This window comes from Hydra vulgaris, chromosome 15, assembly GCF_038396675.1.
Source record: "Hydra vulgaris chromosome 15, alternate assembly HydraT2T_AEP".
Lineage (NCBI taxonomy): Eukaryota > Metazoa > Cnidaria > Hydrozoa > Anthoathecata > Hydridae > Hydra > Hydra vulgaris.
Window position 1 is genome coordinate 21,090,894 of NC_088934.1, and position 13,697 is coordinate 21,104,590.

Consider the following 13,697-nt stretch of genomic DNA (forward strand, 5'->3'; position numbering starts at 1 on the left):
TTGAAATGACGTATTTTTAGATTTTTCTTTTATTTGTTGTAAAACGTCTTTCCATGCTAGAACATTTTGCTCTTCTTGATCTTCAAAAAGAAGTTGTAAAATATTTTCTTCAGAATATAAATCTGTAGTGTTTTTTTTCCAACACTTTTCTATTCCATTCTTCAACGGTGCTCACATTCCATTGACGAATCAACAAAGACACGAGAAAAGCAGAATAAAAACATAATCTGGTTCAAATAAAATACTATAATCTAAAAACATTTTCTTTTTTTGTTGATAAGTCAGAATAGTATAAACAGTACTTTTAGTGTTTTTTCCCATTGTGTTAAAGAATGAGGTCTATACCATTCGCCAAACCATTCGTCTATTTCTATCTTCTTTTGTTGTTTTTTTCGTAATATATTTTATTGTGTTTCTTTTGGTTACTTTTTCTTCGTTGTTTTAGTGTTTCTTTCTTTTTTTCATAATAAGTTTTGTTGAGTTTTTTCTTTTTTTCCATTTCTTCATTTGTTATTCGTTGTTTTAGTGTTTCTTTCTTTTTTTCATAATAAGTTTTGTTGAGTTTTTTTCTTTTTTTCCATTTCTTCATTTGTCATGTGTTTTTTCTTTTGGTTACTTTTTAGTGTTTCTTTTCTTTTTTTCATAATAAGTTTTGTTGAGTTTTTTCTTTTTTTTTTCAATTTCTTCATCTGTCATGAGCGTTTTTCTTTTAAAACCAGACAATTCAAAATCTCGTAATTTCATCATGGATCTTTCTGTTAAATTGGATAAAGTTTTAATTTTAATATTACATAATCGTATTATCTTCCATCCGCTGTCGTTTTCTAAAACATTAAAAACAGCTCGTACATTGGCATCTTGAATAAAACGCAAATTTGTCGGTCCTTCTAAAGGTTTAATAAAATAAACAGGTGAATTGTAACAACGTTTCATTATTTTACAATAACCATTTTCAATAGACTTACAACACAAAGTAACAATATTATAACCTAATAAGAAATTTTGAAACAAGTCAGCAAAAAGAATACTGTTTTTCATTTGTGTTTCAAAACCTTGCATTGTTTTTTGTTCAACATGATGAACAATTTCATCTGGACTTTGAGTTTCTGAATAAAGTTGTGATTCTTCTACAATATCTTCATCTTTATAACGATCTTTAATGTAAAAAAAATGTTCCGTGTATATACTGTTATTACTAAAACGAGTTTCCTCAGTTTGATATTCAAATTTCATTTTTTTTAATAATATAAAAAAAAAAAAAATTTACATGTATTTTTTATAAAATTCCAAAACATCAGAATCAACAGTAATACTTTTAAATAGTGTTCGTAAATCAAATTTATTATTAATAATTATAAATATATCGTTCAAATTGCAAACTCGTGATAAAGAAACATAATAAAGACTATTAATAAAAGCCTTTGAATTAAATTGAACAACGGCTTTATTCATGGTACTTCCTTGTGCTTTATGAACCGTAAAAGAAAATGCTAATTTTAAAGGCAAACCAAATCTTGAGCCCACGACAGCATGAGAGCAATCTAAAATTTCTTCTTTGACACATTCAATTTTGACTTCTTTTTTATTCATCATCACCCAAACTGCATTACTTTCTATTAAAATAACAGTACCAATAGTACCATTACACAAACCTTCTTCCACATTAATATTTCTTACAAGCATCACAATAGCACCTATTTTAAGATAAACAGCTGCCGGAATTTGAAACGAGCATGGAATATTTCGATTTTTAATAACATCTTTAGCATAAAACCAATACCCTTCTTGTTTGATAGTTTCCATTTTTTGATTGTTATAAACATCCACTTCGATGTTTCTAAAAAACAATCTTGTATATTTAGAGTTTAAATTTTCATCTTTTTCAAAACAACGTGTCATAAAATAATCAATAGTTTTGTCTGAAACTTGACCAACACGTAGTTCATTTAAAGCTCCAAAAAATTGTTCGTCGTCTTTTTGTCTAAAACATTGAGTTAAAACCAACACTTCTGTCATGTAGTGTAGCCATATTTGTGATTTAAAAACAAATTGACCTGAAACAGGTGGCAACTGAAAAAAATCACCACAAGCAATCACTTGTATACCACCAAATAATTCATCGTAACATTGTCTAATTTCACAAGCTATCGAATGTAATAAATCAAATGTTGAAGCGCTAATCATTGAAATTTCATCAATCATTAAAACATCAGTTTCCAACCATGTTTTTTTAATGTCTTGATGCATATGTCGTTTATAATAATCGACACTTTTAACACCAGTTTCTATACCAGCAAAAGCATGTATGGTGACACCATTGATTAAATAAGATGCTTTTCCTGTACTCGCTGTAATATGTATTGTTTTATAAATTTGTTCGCTTTGAGCTATTTGGTTGACAATATAACTTTTACCGCATCCAGCACCACCAGTAATAAAGAAATTCTTTCCTTCATCAAGCCATTGAAGTGCTTTTTGTTGTTGCAAAGATAACATTTTTTTTTATTATTTTGCTGAAAAAAAAATATTTTTTTTTTATTTACTGAAAAAAATACATATAAGAATATTTGATAAAAAAGAATAACAAAATTAGTTTAACATTTAAATTTGTTCGTATTTTAAATAAAAAGTCACTATAAGCTTTTTCGTCTAACAAAAATTTCAAAGATGCCATTTCCTCGTCAGTTAAAGTTTTGCCATTTTCTTTCTCCTCGTCAGTTAAAGTTTCGCGAATTTCTTTCAACAAAGAATTCATATTTACAATCTTTTCCAACATTTTTTTATTTTCATTTATATTATTCATCTAAAAAAAAAAAATTTATTTCGAATATAAAAATATTACACCATATTTTATAAAAAACATCATATATATAATGTTTCTATTGATCAGTTTTTCCAATTTAGTTGAAAAATTGTTTTTGTTCCCATTAACAAGTAATAAAAATTTCACAGCTGACATTTCATCTTTGTTCAATACATTTATTTGTTCATTATGTTTGTTTAATAATTCCAACAAGTTGTTATTTTCATTTATTTTATTCATCTAAAAAAAAATTGTCAATTAATAAACAGAATTATAACATTTTTCACAATATATAAATGAACAACTTTCACCATCAAATTCTCTATGCTCATCACACTCTTCACATTCGTTTAAATAATGTTTACAATTTTCAATTTCTTTACATTTTTCTTTTACATGGTTTAAAACACTTTCTTACATTTTAATTTAAAAAAATCATAAAAACATTCAAAATTTAAATTCAAATAAATATGATAATGTTTTTTAATATATTGAAAAACCATCAAAATCAATATATGAGGTACTCGTTTCATTTCTTGAATGAAAAAATCATCCCACTTGTACTCACCATACCATTGACATCGACGACATAAAATTTGTCCGAACTAAGACGCATGTATTCGAATTTCTTCCAATGTAGCTGGGTGAGCTCGATTGAATTGGTATATTTTTTCCATCAAAAAATCCAAATCATTTTCTGTTAGTTGCATTTTTTATTATGTAATCTAAAAAAAATAAAGAAAAAAAAATACATTAATAAAAAAAATAGTTACTTTAACGAAACCATCGATATACCAAATTTTTATTAAAAGTACAATTGTCACACAAATGTTCAAAAACACAATTGTCACACAAATGTTCAAAAACACAATTACATTTAACTAAATCACGTATTTCATGATTAATAAGACCAAAAATTTTGTTTAATAAATCAGACGATAAAGCAAGTTTACTAGAAGCTTTTATTATCATAGTGTAAAATTCTTTTATTGAATCCTCACAATAACTACAACATAAACAAAGAAAACGATAATCAAACACAGGATCGTATTCTCCACATTGACATTCAGCCAAAAATTTAATCTTTTTCTCTTTATTTCTATAAATTTCCAAGAGTTGTTCTTTAGTTAAATCCATTTTTTTTGAAGCTATATCCACACAAGAACAACAATACATACAAAGAAATGATGGTTTGTATTCGTCACATTGACATTCGGTTAAAAATTTCTTTCTTTTATAATCTTTTAAGATTAACTTTTTAGATAAATCCATTTTTTTTGAAGCTTTTAATATAATAGAATAGTTACACCACGATATCTCCTCTTGTTCCATTTTTTATTATGTAATCTAAAAAAAATACAAAAAATGTATACAATTCATTATAAAAAATGGAATTCAAAATTTGATATAAAAAATGATTATATAAAAAACAAATATAAAAACAAATATATATATTAATTACAAAAATATAAAAAAATGTTTGTTTCTATCAGATAAATATAATTATATCGACAAATGTAATTATATCTTTAATTGTTTTACAATTCGTCATCGTCCAAAAATATAAAAAAATGTTTGTTTCTATCAGAAAAATGACGTTCTGTAAATGTAATTTTATCTTTAATTGTTTTACAATTCGAACATAACCTTTTACATTCACAATTCACTAATTTCGAAATTTGGTCTCGTCGATGTTGAATAATTGATTCTATCAATTCTTCAGAACAACCCATTTTTTTTGCATTTAACATTATGTTAGTTTCCATTTTTTTTAATAATCTAAAAAAAATATAAAAATTATATACAAAAATTTTATTATTAAACAAAATACAAAAAAATTATTAGACAAAATACAAAGAAAATAAAAACTATATACAAAATTTTTATTATTTAAATATAACATCTAAAAAATGTTTATATAATGTTTCATAGTCTATTTTTTCTTCACTCAATTCCAAAGCAATTTTTTTACAATCATAACACATCATATCGCAATATTGTTTTTTATTGTTCATATCGCAAGTACAAAAAGCCAAAAAGTTCAAACTTTTTTTTGTTTTTCTGACAATTCCAACAAGCTCAATGTATAATTTTCCATTTTTTATTATAAAAACTAAAAAATACAAAAAAAATGTATATAAAGTTTTAAATAAAAAAAATATATAAACAAAATGCTATAAAATTTAATATAAAAAAATTTTTTTAAATAAAAAAACAAAAAAAAATATAAACATGTTAAAATTATAAACAAAATACTATAAAATTTAATATGAAAAAATTATTAAATAAAACATTAAATATTACAAAGTTTTTAAATAAAATTCTATATACAAAATGACATTATTCAATTATTTCTTCATAGTCTCGTTTCCTTCTTAGAGAGTCTCTTTTTTCTGCCATTATAATATGTCTCGCCATCATTAGACAATTCTTACACAAATCTCTTTCACAACCACACGAAGCTAGCTTATAAATTTCTTCTTTATAATAACGAAAGTTTTTTTTCGTTATCGCTTCACTGAATCCCAATTTTATACTTGCTATTTTTATATTTTTTTCCATTTTTATTATGTAATGCTAAAAAAATTTAATATAAAAAATTCAAATTTAATATACAAAAATTTAATATCGAAATTTAATTATTCATCCATATCCATCCATATTTATCTATATAAAAAGGTGGTTCATATTTCAACACACAATCACTATTTTCTAATATTTCCAACACAATCTTTTCATTTTTCGACACATATTATGCGATTTACAAGCACACGAAGCCAAACTATTAATATCCTCTTTATAATAACAAAAATTATTTTTCATCAACACTTCAGGCAATACCAATTTTTTGCAAGCCAACTTTATATTTTTTTCCATGTTTTATTATGTAATCTAAAAAAAAAATACATAATTAAAAAATTTTACCAAAATAATAATAACCAAAAATATTTCTTAGTTCGACATAAATGTGACAAGCATTTAAATTACAAAATACACATTGAGGTGAACATTCACAATCAGCAATTTTACATAAAGCATCAAAAACAAAATTACGTTCTTTACAAATCACTTTAAGTAACGTTGTTGAAATCCCAATTTTTTTTGAGACTTTTTTACACTTTTCAAAAGTCTCTTCATTTAACCACCAACCTTGAAAGAACAAATGTCCAAAACTTTCTAATAAAAGTTCTTTTTCAATTTTAAAAATTTTTTCTTCAGAATATTTTTTCAGTTTTTCAGGTTTTAATTTTCGCACTTCTTTTACAAAATTGACAAATTCTTCTTGAGTCATTTCTTCTTGAAACAATTCTTTAAGATGATAATCTTCCAAACTATCTTCTTGAAACAATTCTTTAAGATGATAATCTTCCAAACCATTTTCCAAACAGTGCCATCCATTTATAGAATTCAAATAAGTTTGTCTTATACATTCTAGAAGAAGATTGCCGTAACGAAAAGCATTGTTGTCGCGATCAATAACAGCAAACCTTCCATCTTTATTTTTAACAATTTCAAATTCACAAACCACAACCATTTTTTTATTATGTAATCTAAAAAAATACAATAAAATGATTAAAAAAATGACAATAAAATTTATTTAAAAATGATATTATTGATGACAATTTTTTTTTCCACATTCATTGCATAAATAAGTTTAGTCTTTTGACATTCTTTATGATGACACAATTCTATGTATTGACAAATTGTTGGTGTTGTTGCCATAATGCTGTTTGTTGGTCGAACTATTATTTTTACCATTTTTTTATTATGTAATCTAAAGAGAAAAAAAATTTAATCAAAAAAGGTACTCAAATATTCCATTGTTTTTAAAAAAGAAAGTTGTAATTCTTCGCGAATACGTATTGTTTTTTCAGTCTTGTTGACAAAAGAAAAATGTTTCATTATTTCTTTGCGAAATTCAGGGACATTTTTTTCAATATACTCAAACATAGCCAAATCTCTTTCTTTTTGTTTTTCTTTATCTTCTTCTACCTCTATTTTAAGCCATTCAATCTCTTTTTGATTTGTCGTAAATAATTTGTACATGGCTTGATAATACAGTTGCAAAGTTCTCAATCTGTTTATAAAACCATCTTTTTCAGCATCTTTTCGTATTAAACGGTTCAATTCGTCTACTGCTTCATTGTTGTCGTGAAAATTTTTAAAATCATCACCATATTCAACAAAACATTTTACTATTTTATATTCAGCAGCAACATCTGCGTTACGTTTATCCAACTTTCTATATTTATGAGAGATGTATTTTCCACATTTATAATCTCGAAAGAAATCCATATTTTTTATTAGTTTACCTAAAAAAATACAAAAGTTATTAAAAGTATAAAAAAAAATCAAGTTACTCGATATAAATATTTATAAGAAGAAGCGTAAAACAATTTTTAATTGTTTTTTTTAATATTAATCTTTCTTCGTGCTTTGAAATGTAATGAAAATTTTTCATGTCCACGTTTACTTTCATATAAGAGAACAAGGCTTCATCTCTTCTTGCAAATTCTTCCTTTTCTTTTTTTACAATAAATTCGTCTTCTTCAATTGCAGCATTGCAAGTGACAATCATGAAATTGAACATCTCTATTAAAAATTGACGTATATTGAGATATTTTTTGATGAGCTCGTTATTTTTATCTATAATTTCTGTTATTTTATCAAGTTGTCCCACTATACCATCTTGATGTTCGTCATTAGTTAAAAATTCTTTAACAATAACAAAATGAAAATAAAAAACAGGTGATAATTCTTCCAAAAACTCCCACAATTTCCGTTCAGAATGATGTAGTTTGTAACATTTGGTAATCCATTTGATGCGATCTTCAGACCATTTTTCATTATTCATTTTTTAATTAATCTAAATCTAAAAAAAATAAAAAAAATTATACAGATAAATGTTTAAATTCATAATTTAAATCGTTATTACATTCAATATGTTTATAACTAAAAGTTAACAATTCTGAAAAAATTTTTGCAATAGTTTGTAAACTCAATATATAATTATAAACACTACTATTCTTTTCCATTTTTATAGAATCCATAAATAATTTTTCTCTACTACCACAATCAAGCTTAATTTTAGAAAAAATATCCAAATAACAATCTAGTTTATTTAAACTCATAACTTGAATTGCTTGCATAAAAAAACTCTTCATATCATTAACATCTTTGAGCACATTACTAAATGAGTCTGTTTGATACATGTTAACATAAGCGAATATTCTTGATAAACGCCCATATTGTTTTTCATCATGTTGAAAAATACTATCCCAAGTAAAGCGTGTAGGCCAACAATCCATTTTTTATTAGTTTTTCTAAAAAAATAAAAAAATAAAAAAAGAAGAAATGACATAATTTTTACTAATCTAAAAAATAAAAAAATTTTACAAAAAAATATTTTACAAAAAAAAATTATTTTCCAGTGGAACCAAAACCACCCTTTCTTTCTACATCTTTAATCATTGACATTTTTACTTGTCCACAAAAACACCCATCAAATTCTATTACATTTTTTTCAGCTTTAAACATTTTTACAAATCCCATTTGAGCGATGGCATCTCCACGTTTAAACACAACATTTTCTTCAGAATGATTCATCAATAAGACTTTAATTTCGTCTTTATAATCGGCATCTATTATGCCTGGAGCATTGAACACTACCACACCATGTTTAAAAGCAATACCTGATTTTGAATATATTTGTCCTACTAAATTTGAATCCATTTTATCTATATACACTCCAGTATTTACTAAAACACGTTGATGGGGTTGAAGTATAACATCCTTTGAGCTTCTCAAATCAAAACAAGCACTTTCTTTTGTTTCATAAAAAGACCATTCATGAATATCTGTAATTTCAAGTGATTTAAACTCTTTATTTTCCATTTTATCTATCTCGCTGTCTTGTCCAAAAAGATGATAACCTCAAGTTGTTTTTCCACTCTTTTTATATAAAATAGTAGTCATAACAACATTATCTCTATCATTAAAAACAGAATTAAAAGTGTAAAGTACAAAGTTTAAAGTTCATCGTACCACACATTGAACTTTAGACTCTTGATTAAGGGATTAACATTTTTCTAAAAAACTTGTTTAGTACTTGTTTTTTTTTAATCTCTCTTTTCAACTGAAATAGTATAAAAAGAGTTCATTTCCATTTCAAAGTTCATTCACAACACAACAAACATCAAAAAATGACAGAGTTTGAAATTGTTTACTGCAATGATAACAACTATGTTAAATTTGCAGATCTAGCAGCTGCAACTTTGTGGCTCATTGAATTTAAAGAAGAAAAAAATGTGAAAGAAAAACAATATTCTACTGTTCCTCTTAAACCGTTGGCCCAATTTAACTTTAATAAAAAAGAATTGATTTACAAACAAAAAAATGAGGGTTGTGAAATCTTGTTACCATGGCGATATAGAGAAATGTGCGAACTCAACAAAACAAATTATTTGTTGAGATGCGAATTGAAATTGACTAAAGACGACAACACATTTAAAATGAACAAAGGCGAACTCACTTATAATGCGGTGTTTAAATTCAATCATAACAAAATGACCAAAAAAGTATTGGAAAGTTTGATGATGGCTATGGAAGAAGCTCAAAACAAAGCCTATAGGCAAGTAGCTTACCCTAAAACTCGCATATTAAAAACGATCGATTTTAGCAATTTTAGTATACGATTAGCCAAAGAAGAAGACGAAATTTATACTACAGAATATGCAAGACAGTTGGCTATAGAACCCTCTTTTCATAATTCGTTAATTAAAAATGGCGTTTCACGAAATTTAAATCAAAATTTAAAAAGAGCTTCTCTCGAGCTTGCTGAAATTGAAACAAAAAAAACCAAAGTCGAACCAGAAGTACCAGAAGTACCAGAAGTACCAGAAGAAGAAGAATAATTTTTTTTTAAAATAAAAATTTTTGTAATTTTTTTGAATTAAAAAACCTGTTTAATATCAAAAAACTTGTTTTTTTAATCTCTCTCTTTTCCTATATAAAGGGTGAAAAAAACAAAACACTAGTTCATTTGTGAAAGAGAAAATGACTAGCAAACAACTCGACGAAAGTCTTATCAAAGCTGTTCAACTTTTTTATCCAGATAATGAATTACATCCTATGTTGTTTGAATTTCACCATTTAAATAACACGTATGAAGAATGGCAAGACATTATCTTTAAGTATTTAAAAAATTTTAACTTGGAATTAAACTTGGAAGAAGAAAAATTTAAGGATTTATATTATATTTTTATAGCTAAAGACTATGAAAATAGACTTGATTTGTTTGAAAAACCATCACGACGTTATATGAATTTTGTAGAACAAGCACCATCATGGAGAACAAACATGCTCGAAGTATGTCGTCTGATAAACGATGATTTTTTAAATGTTATCAAAACAAGTGTAGAAAAACAACACGAAGAATTAAAAAAACAACTAGAAGACTTTCTTAAAGTATATAAACTTTATTACAAATCAAAAAACATGGAAAAACAAACTTCGTGGAAAAGCAAACTTAAACCCACTTTAAAGTATTATTTTTTGTTTCCTTATCTATCTAACAAATGGGAATATGATCAGTTGAAGAAAAATTGTAAACTGTTAAATTATGTTGTTCCAGCTTGCATGGACCCACTCCCTTGTTTTTCGTTTGACGATAAAGTTTTTCATAATGGTTATTATACCTTATACACACCCGTTCCTATTTATGAATATTTTATACAAAAAAAAGTACATCAAGAAGGAGATAAAGTGTACATTTACAAAGCCTTTGAACGTTGCAATTTTCACGAAAAAAGTTTAATAGAAATGTTTCCCACAGCTCAATGGTTTTTTTTCTTTAAGAGAAACTTTAACATTTCAAAGATTTTATACAGAAAAGAGGACGAAGTTTATAATTATGAAAACGACAAAATAGTATCGAAACAACCTATTCACACAAACAATCATTACACCAAATATTATGTGACTGCGGAAGAAGGATTATAAACAAGACAATTTTTTTTTATTTTTTATTTTTTTCCATATCAAAAAGTTGATATACAAGATTATTTATTTTAAATATATTTTCAAAACATTCACAAGTGTCTTTTTTTAATATGTAAATACATTGAATGTTGTCTTTTATAAATTTAATAAAATTAAAATATTCATCGTCATAAACGTTGCCATTTATTGTAAATCCGTTTACATAATCTTCCAAATACAATGAAAACATCAATGTTTCATATCGAGGGCAGTGATGACAAGCATTTGTTTTATCTTTGACATTTGAAAAATGTTCCAAGCATTTATCTTCGTTATTGACATACATAGGCAAAAGAGAGATTTTTGGAAAGAACCACTGATTTAAATCAAACGAGAGTATTTTAAGCTCATTTATCGCATTTAACACATCTTTTTCCATGCAACCACCTTTATAAAATACAAAGTTTCGTTCATATTTTGAAAATTTTTCTTTTAAATAATCGATCACAGATGCGCAAAATATGATTTCACTTGTGTATTTAAAACTAGGATAGTACTCTAACCCATGTATGTTGTTTTGACAGTAAAAAAATACTTTTTTATATTTTTCATCTAATTTGTGATAATTAACACACGGAATGACTTGCGTGTGAAAATATGTTTTATCACCGATGGATCGTAAACACAATTCTCTAACACAATTTTTTCCCCACTGATGTCGTTCAGTGTTGGTTATAAATTCCAAATCTAACAACCACAACTAGAAAAAAAATGCTTTTTTATTAAAAAAAGAAGCGTATTCTTTTAATAAAACGAATAAAAAAGTATAAAAAAACAAATTTTTTTAAAAATATTTTTTTTTTACATTTTTAATTAAAAAAAATGAATCGCGTTGATAGCATCATTAAAAAAATTCACAACAATTGCGCAGTGTGCGCGCTCGATGAAGTATCTAAAAGATATAAATATTACGAACACAAGTCTGGAAATTCTTCACCTTCTTCGGATTACGTAGAAGAAGAACATTTTACAGATAAAAATTCGTTTGAATTTTTACAAAATGTACTCAAATCTAAAAGGATAACATTAAATTCTTACAGTATTGAAAAATGTTTTAAAAACAGCGAATTTAATAATTTACTCGAAAATCCTCAACTTTGTTCTGTTCATCTCAACTACTTTGATGATTTGAAAGAAACCTATGGCGAACCTTATGTAATAGAACTCTATAAAACCAAGCTTACTCTTTTGCTGCTAGAAAGAAAAATCAAACCACCTATGATTCTAACAGAAGGCGATCAAACTGACGGTTTTGTGGATACGTTTACTTCAAAACTAATACCTACCATTACTTCTTTGATAAAAAAACTAGATGATGCTTTAAAAAAGAAGTCTGTTAAAAGAAACATTGAAGGAATTATAAAGGAAGGAACCGCCGATAAAAAAACTTTATTTGTTAATATATTACACGCTGTTGTAACACTATTTATTGCGAGTTTTTTTAATTTAGAAAAAGAAGAATAAAAAAAAAATGGCTACTGATGATTCTTTGTCTCGTTTTTTTAAAAATTCAGAATTTAAAAATTATTTTATAGGAATATATGCTTTTGACGAACTAAGTCAAACAAAAACACACATTCATATTATTCAACAAATGAAAAAAAATGGTTCCTTTATCATTTACAACAATGAAACTACAAAAGACGCAGGTCAACATTGGAGAGTGTTGATGAAAATAGACAAGGGTCATTTTTTTTGTTTTGATAGTTTAGGTGAAGAAAGTGTATTGCAACAAATTCCAATTCATTTAAGATTTAATAAATATTTGTTTGAAGCAGTAGAAGAAGTGAATAGCAATATACAAATCAACACGATTAACATTAACTACAACGAAATTGAAATTAATTCTTATATACGACAATCCAATCATTTTCCTACAGAATGGACAGCAGAAAATCGTGAATTTTATTGGTTTACCAAATTTATTTTAAAATATAGCGAAATTACTGGTAATCAAAATGTATTTTTTTCATACAATAAATTTCCTTTTCAATGGAATGATAGTAGTTTATGTGGTGCATTTGCCGCTTATTTTGTAGCTCTAGTCTTTCGCAGCGAAAATGTATTATATACAGATCAAATATATTTACCTTCGTTGTGCAGACTGTTAAACCATTATTTTTTTGAAGTAACAACGCTTCATGCCTCTTCACTAGTTCAAATAAATCTTTATTCATTTTTTCAGTTTATTAAACACGAACTCTTTCCACACCTTGATAACACTGCTAAACAACTGTTTGAAAAAGACATGCAGTTGCATTTTTATATGAAAAAACAGGAAAATCTGGAACGTGATCTTTTGTCTATGAAAACAAAACAAATTCCTTTACATTATGATATTTACGAAAAACAATTATTAGCTCAAAATGCTGCTAAAAGATTTTTAAAAGATGCAGGATTCTTAAGAACAAATTATGAAGGTACGTGGGGTAAGTTATCCCTATTGGATATTCAAGCCATTCCAGCTGTGATGAACGAGGAAAACATTTATTACATGATGCAAAATGAAATGGATAGAATTTACGCAAACAATTATACGCGATTAAAGACTGCCAATCAATTTTTAGATGTACCTATTGATGATGTCATGACTAAAAAAGAAATAAAAAGGCAGATTGCTCTGAATTTAATATAAACAGAATGAAGAGAACAGCACACACGCTATTAGAAGAAATCGTAGAAGAAAAATGCACCACGTGCAACGGATATGGTGAACTGTTTTTCGTTGTTTTAAAAGAAAAAAAAAATCAACATTTGTTAAAAAACTGCACTATCCACGTTGTAAATCAAGAAGTATGGATTTTTAATACTGTTACCAAAAGATCTGCAAAAATACATCTTTATAAAATAAATT

The 13,697-nt window shown here is 26.0% G+C and overlaps 2 protein-coding genes across 2 annotated transcripts; both read right to left on the reverse strand.

Annotated features, from left to right (window-relative positions):
* Positions 1-1,263: 1,263 nt before the first annotated feature.
* LOC136091810 (ATP-dependent DNA helicase PIF1-like) lies at positions 1,264-2,496 on the reverse strand. Its single transcript, XM_065819522.1, has one exon. It carries the CDS (start codon positions 2,494-2,496, stop codon positions 1,264-1,266), a length of 1,233 nt encoding a protein of 410 aa, XP_065675594.1.
* Positions 2,497-8,224: 5,728 nt separating this feature from the next.
* Positions 8,225-8,698, reverse strand: LOC136091811 (deoxyuridine 5'-triphosphate nucleotidohydrolase-like). Its single transcript, XM_065819523.1, has one exon. It carries the CDS (start codon positions 8,696-8,698, stop codon positions 8,225-8,227), a length of 474 nt encoding a protein of 157 aa, XP_065675595.1.
* Between the last annotated feature and the right edge of the window lie 4,999 nt (positions 8,699-13,697).

Excerpts from the sequence above, each read along its gene's own strand:
- LOC136091810 (XM_065819522.1), bottom strand. The coding sequence starts at position 2,496 with ATGTTATCTTTGCAACAACAAAAAGCACTTCAATGGCTTGATGAAGGA.
- LOC136091811 (XM_065819523.1), bottom strand. The coding sequence starts at position 8,698 with ATGGAAAATAAAGAGTTTAAATCACTTGAAATTACAGATATTCATGAA.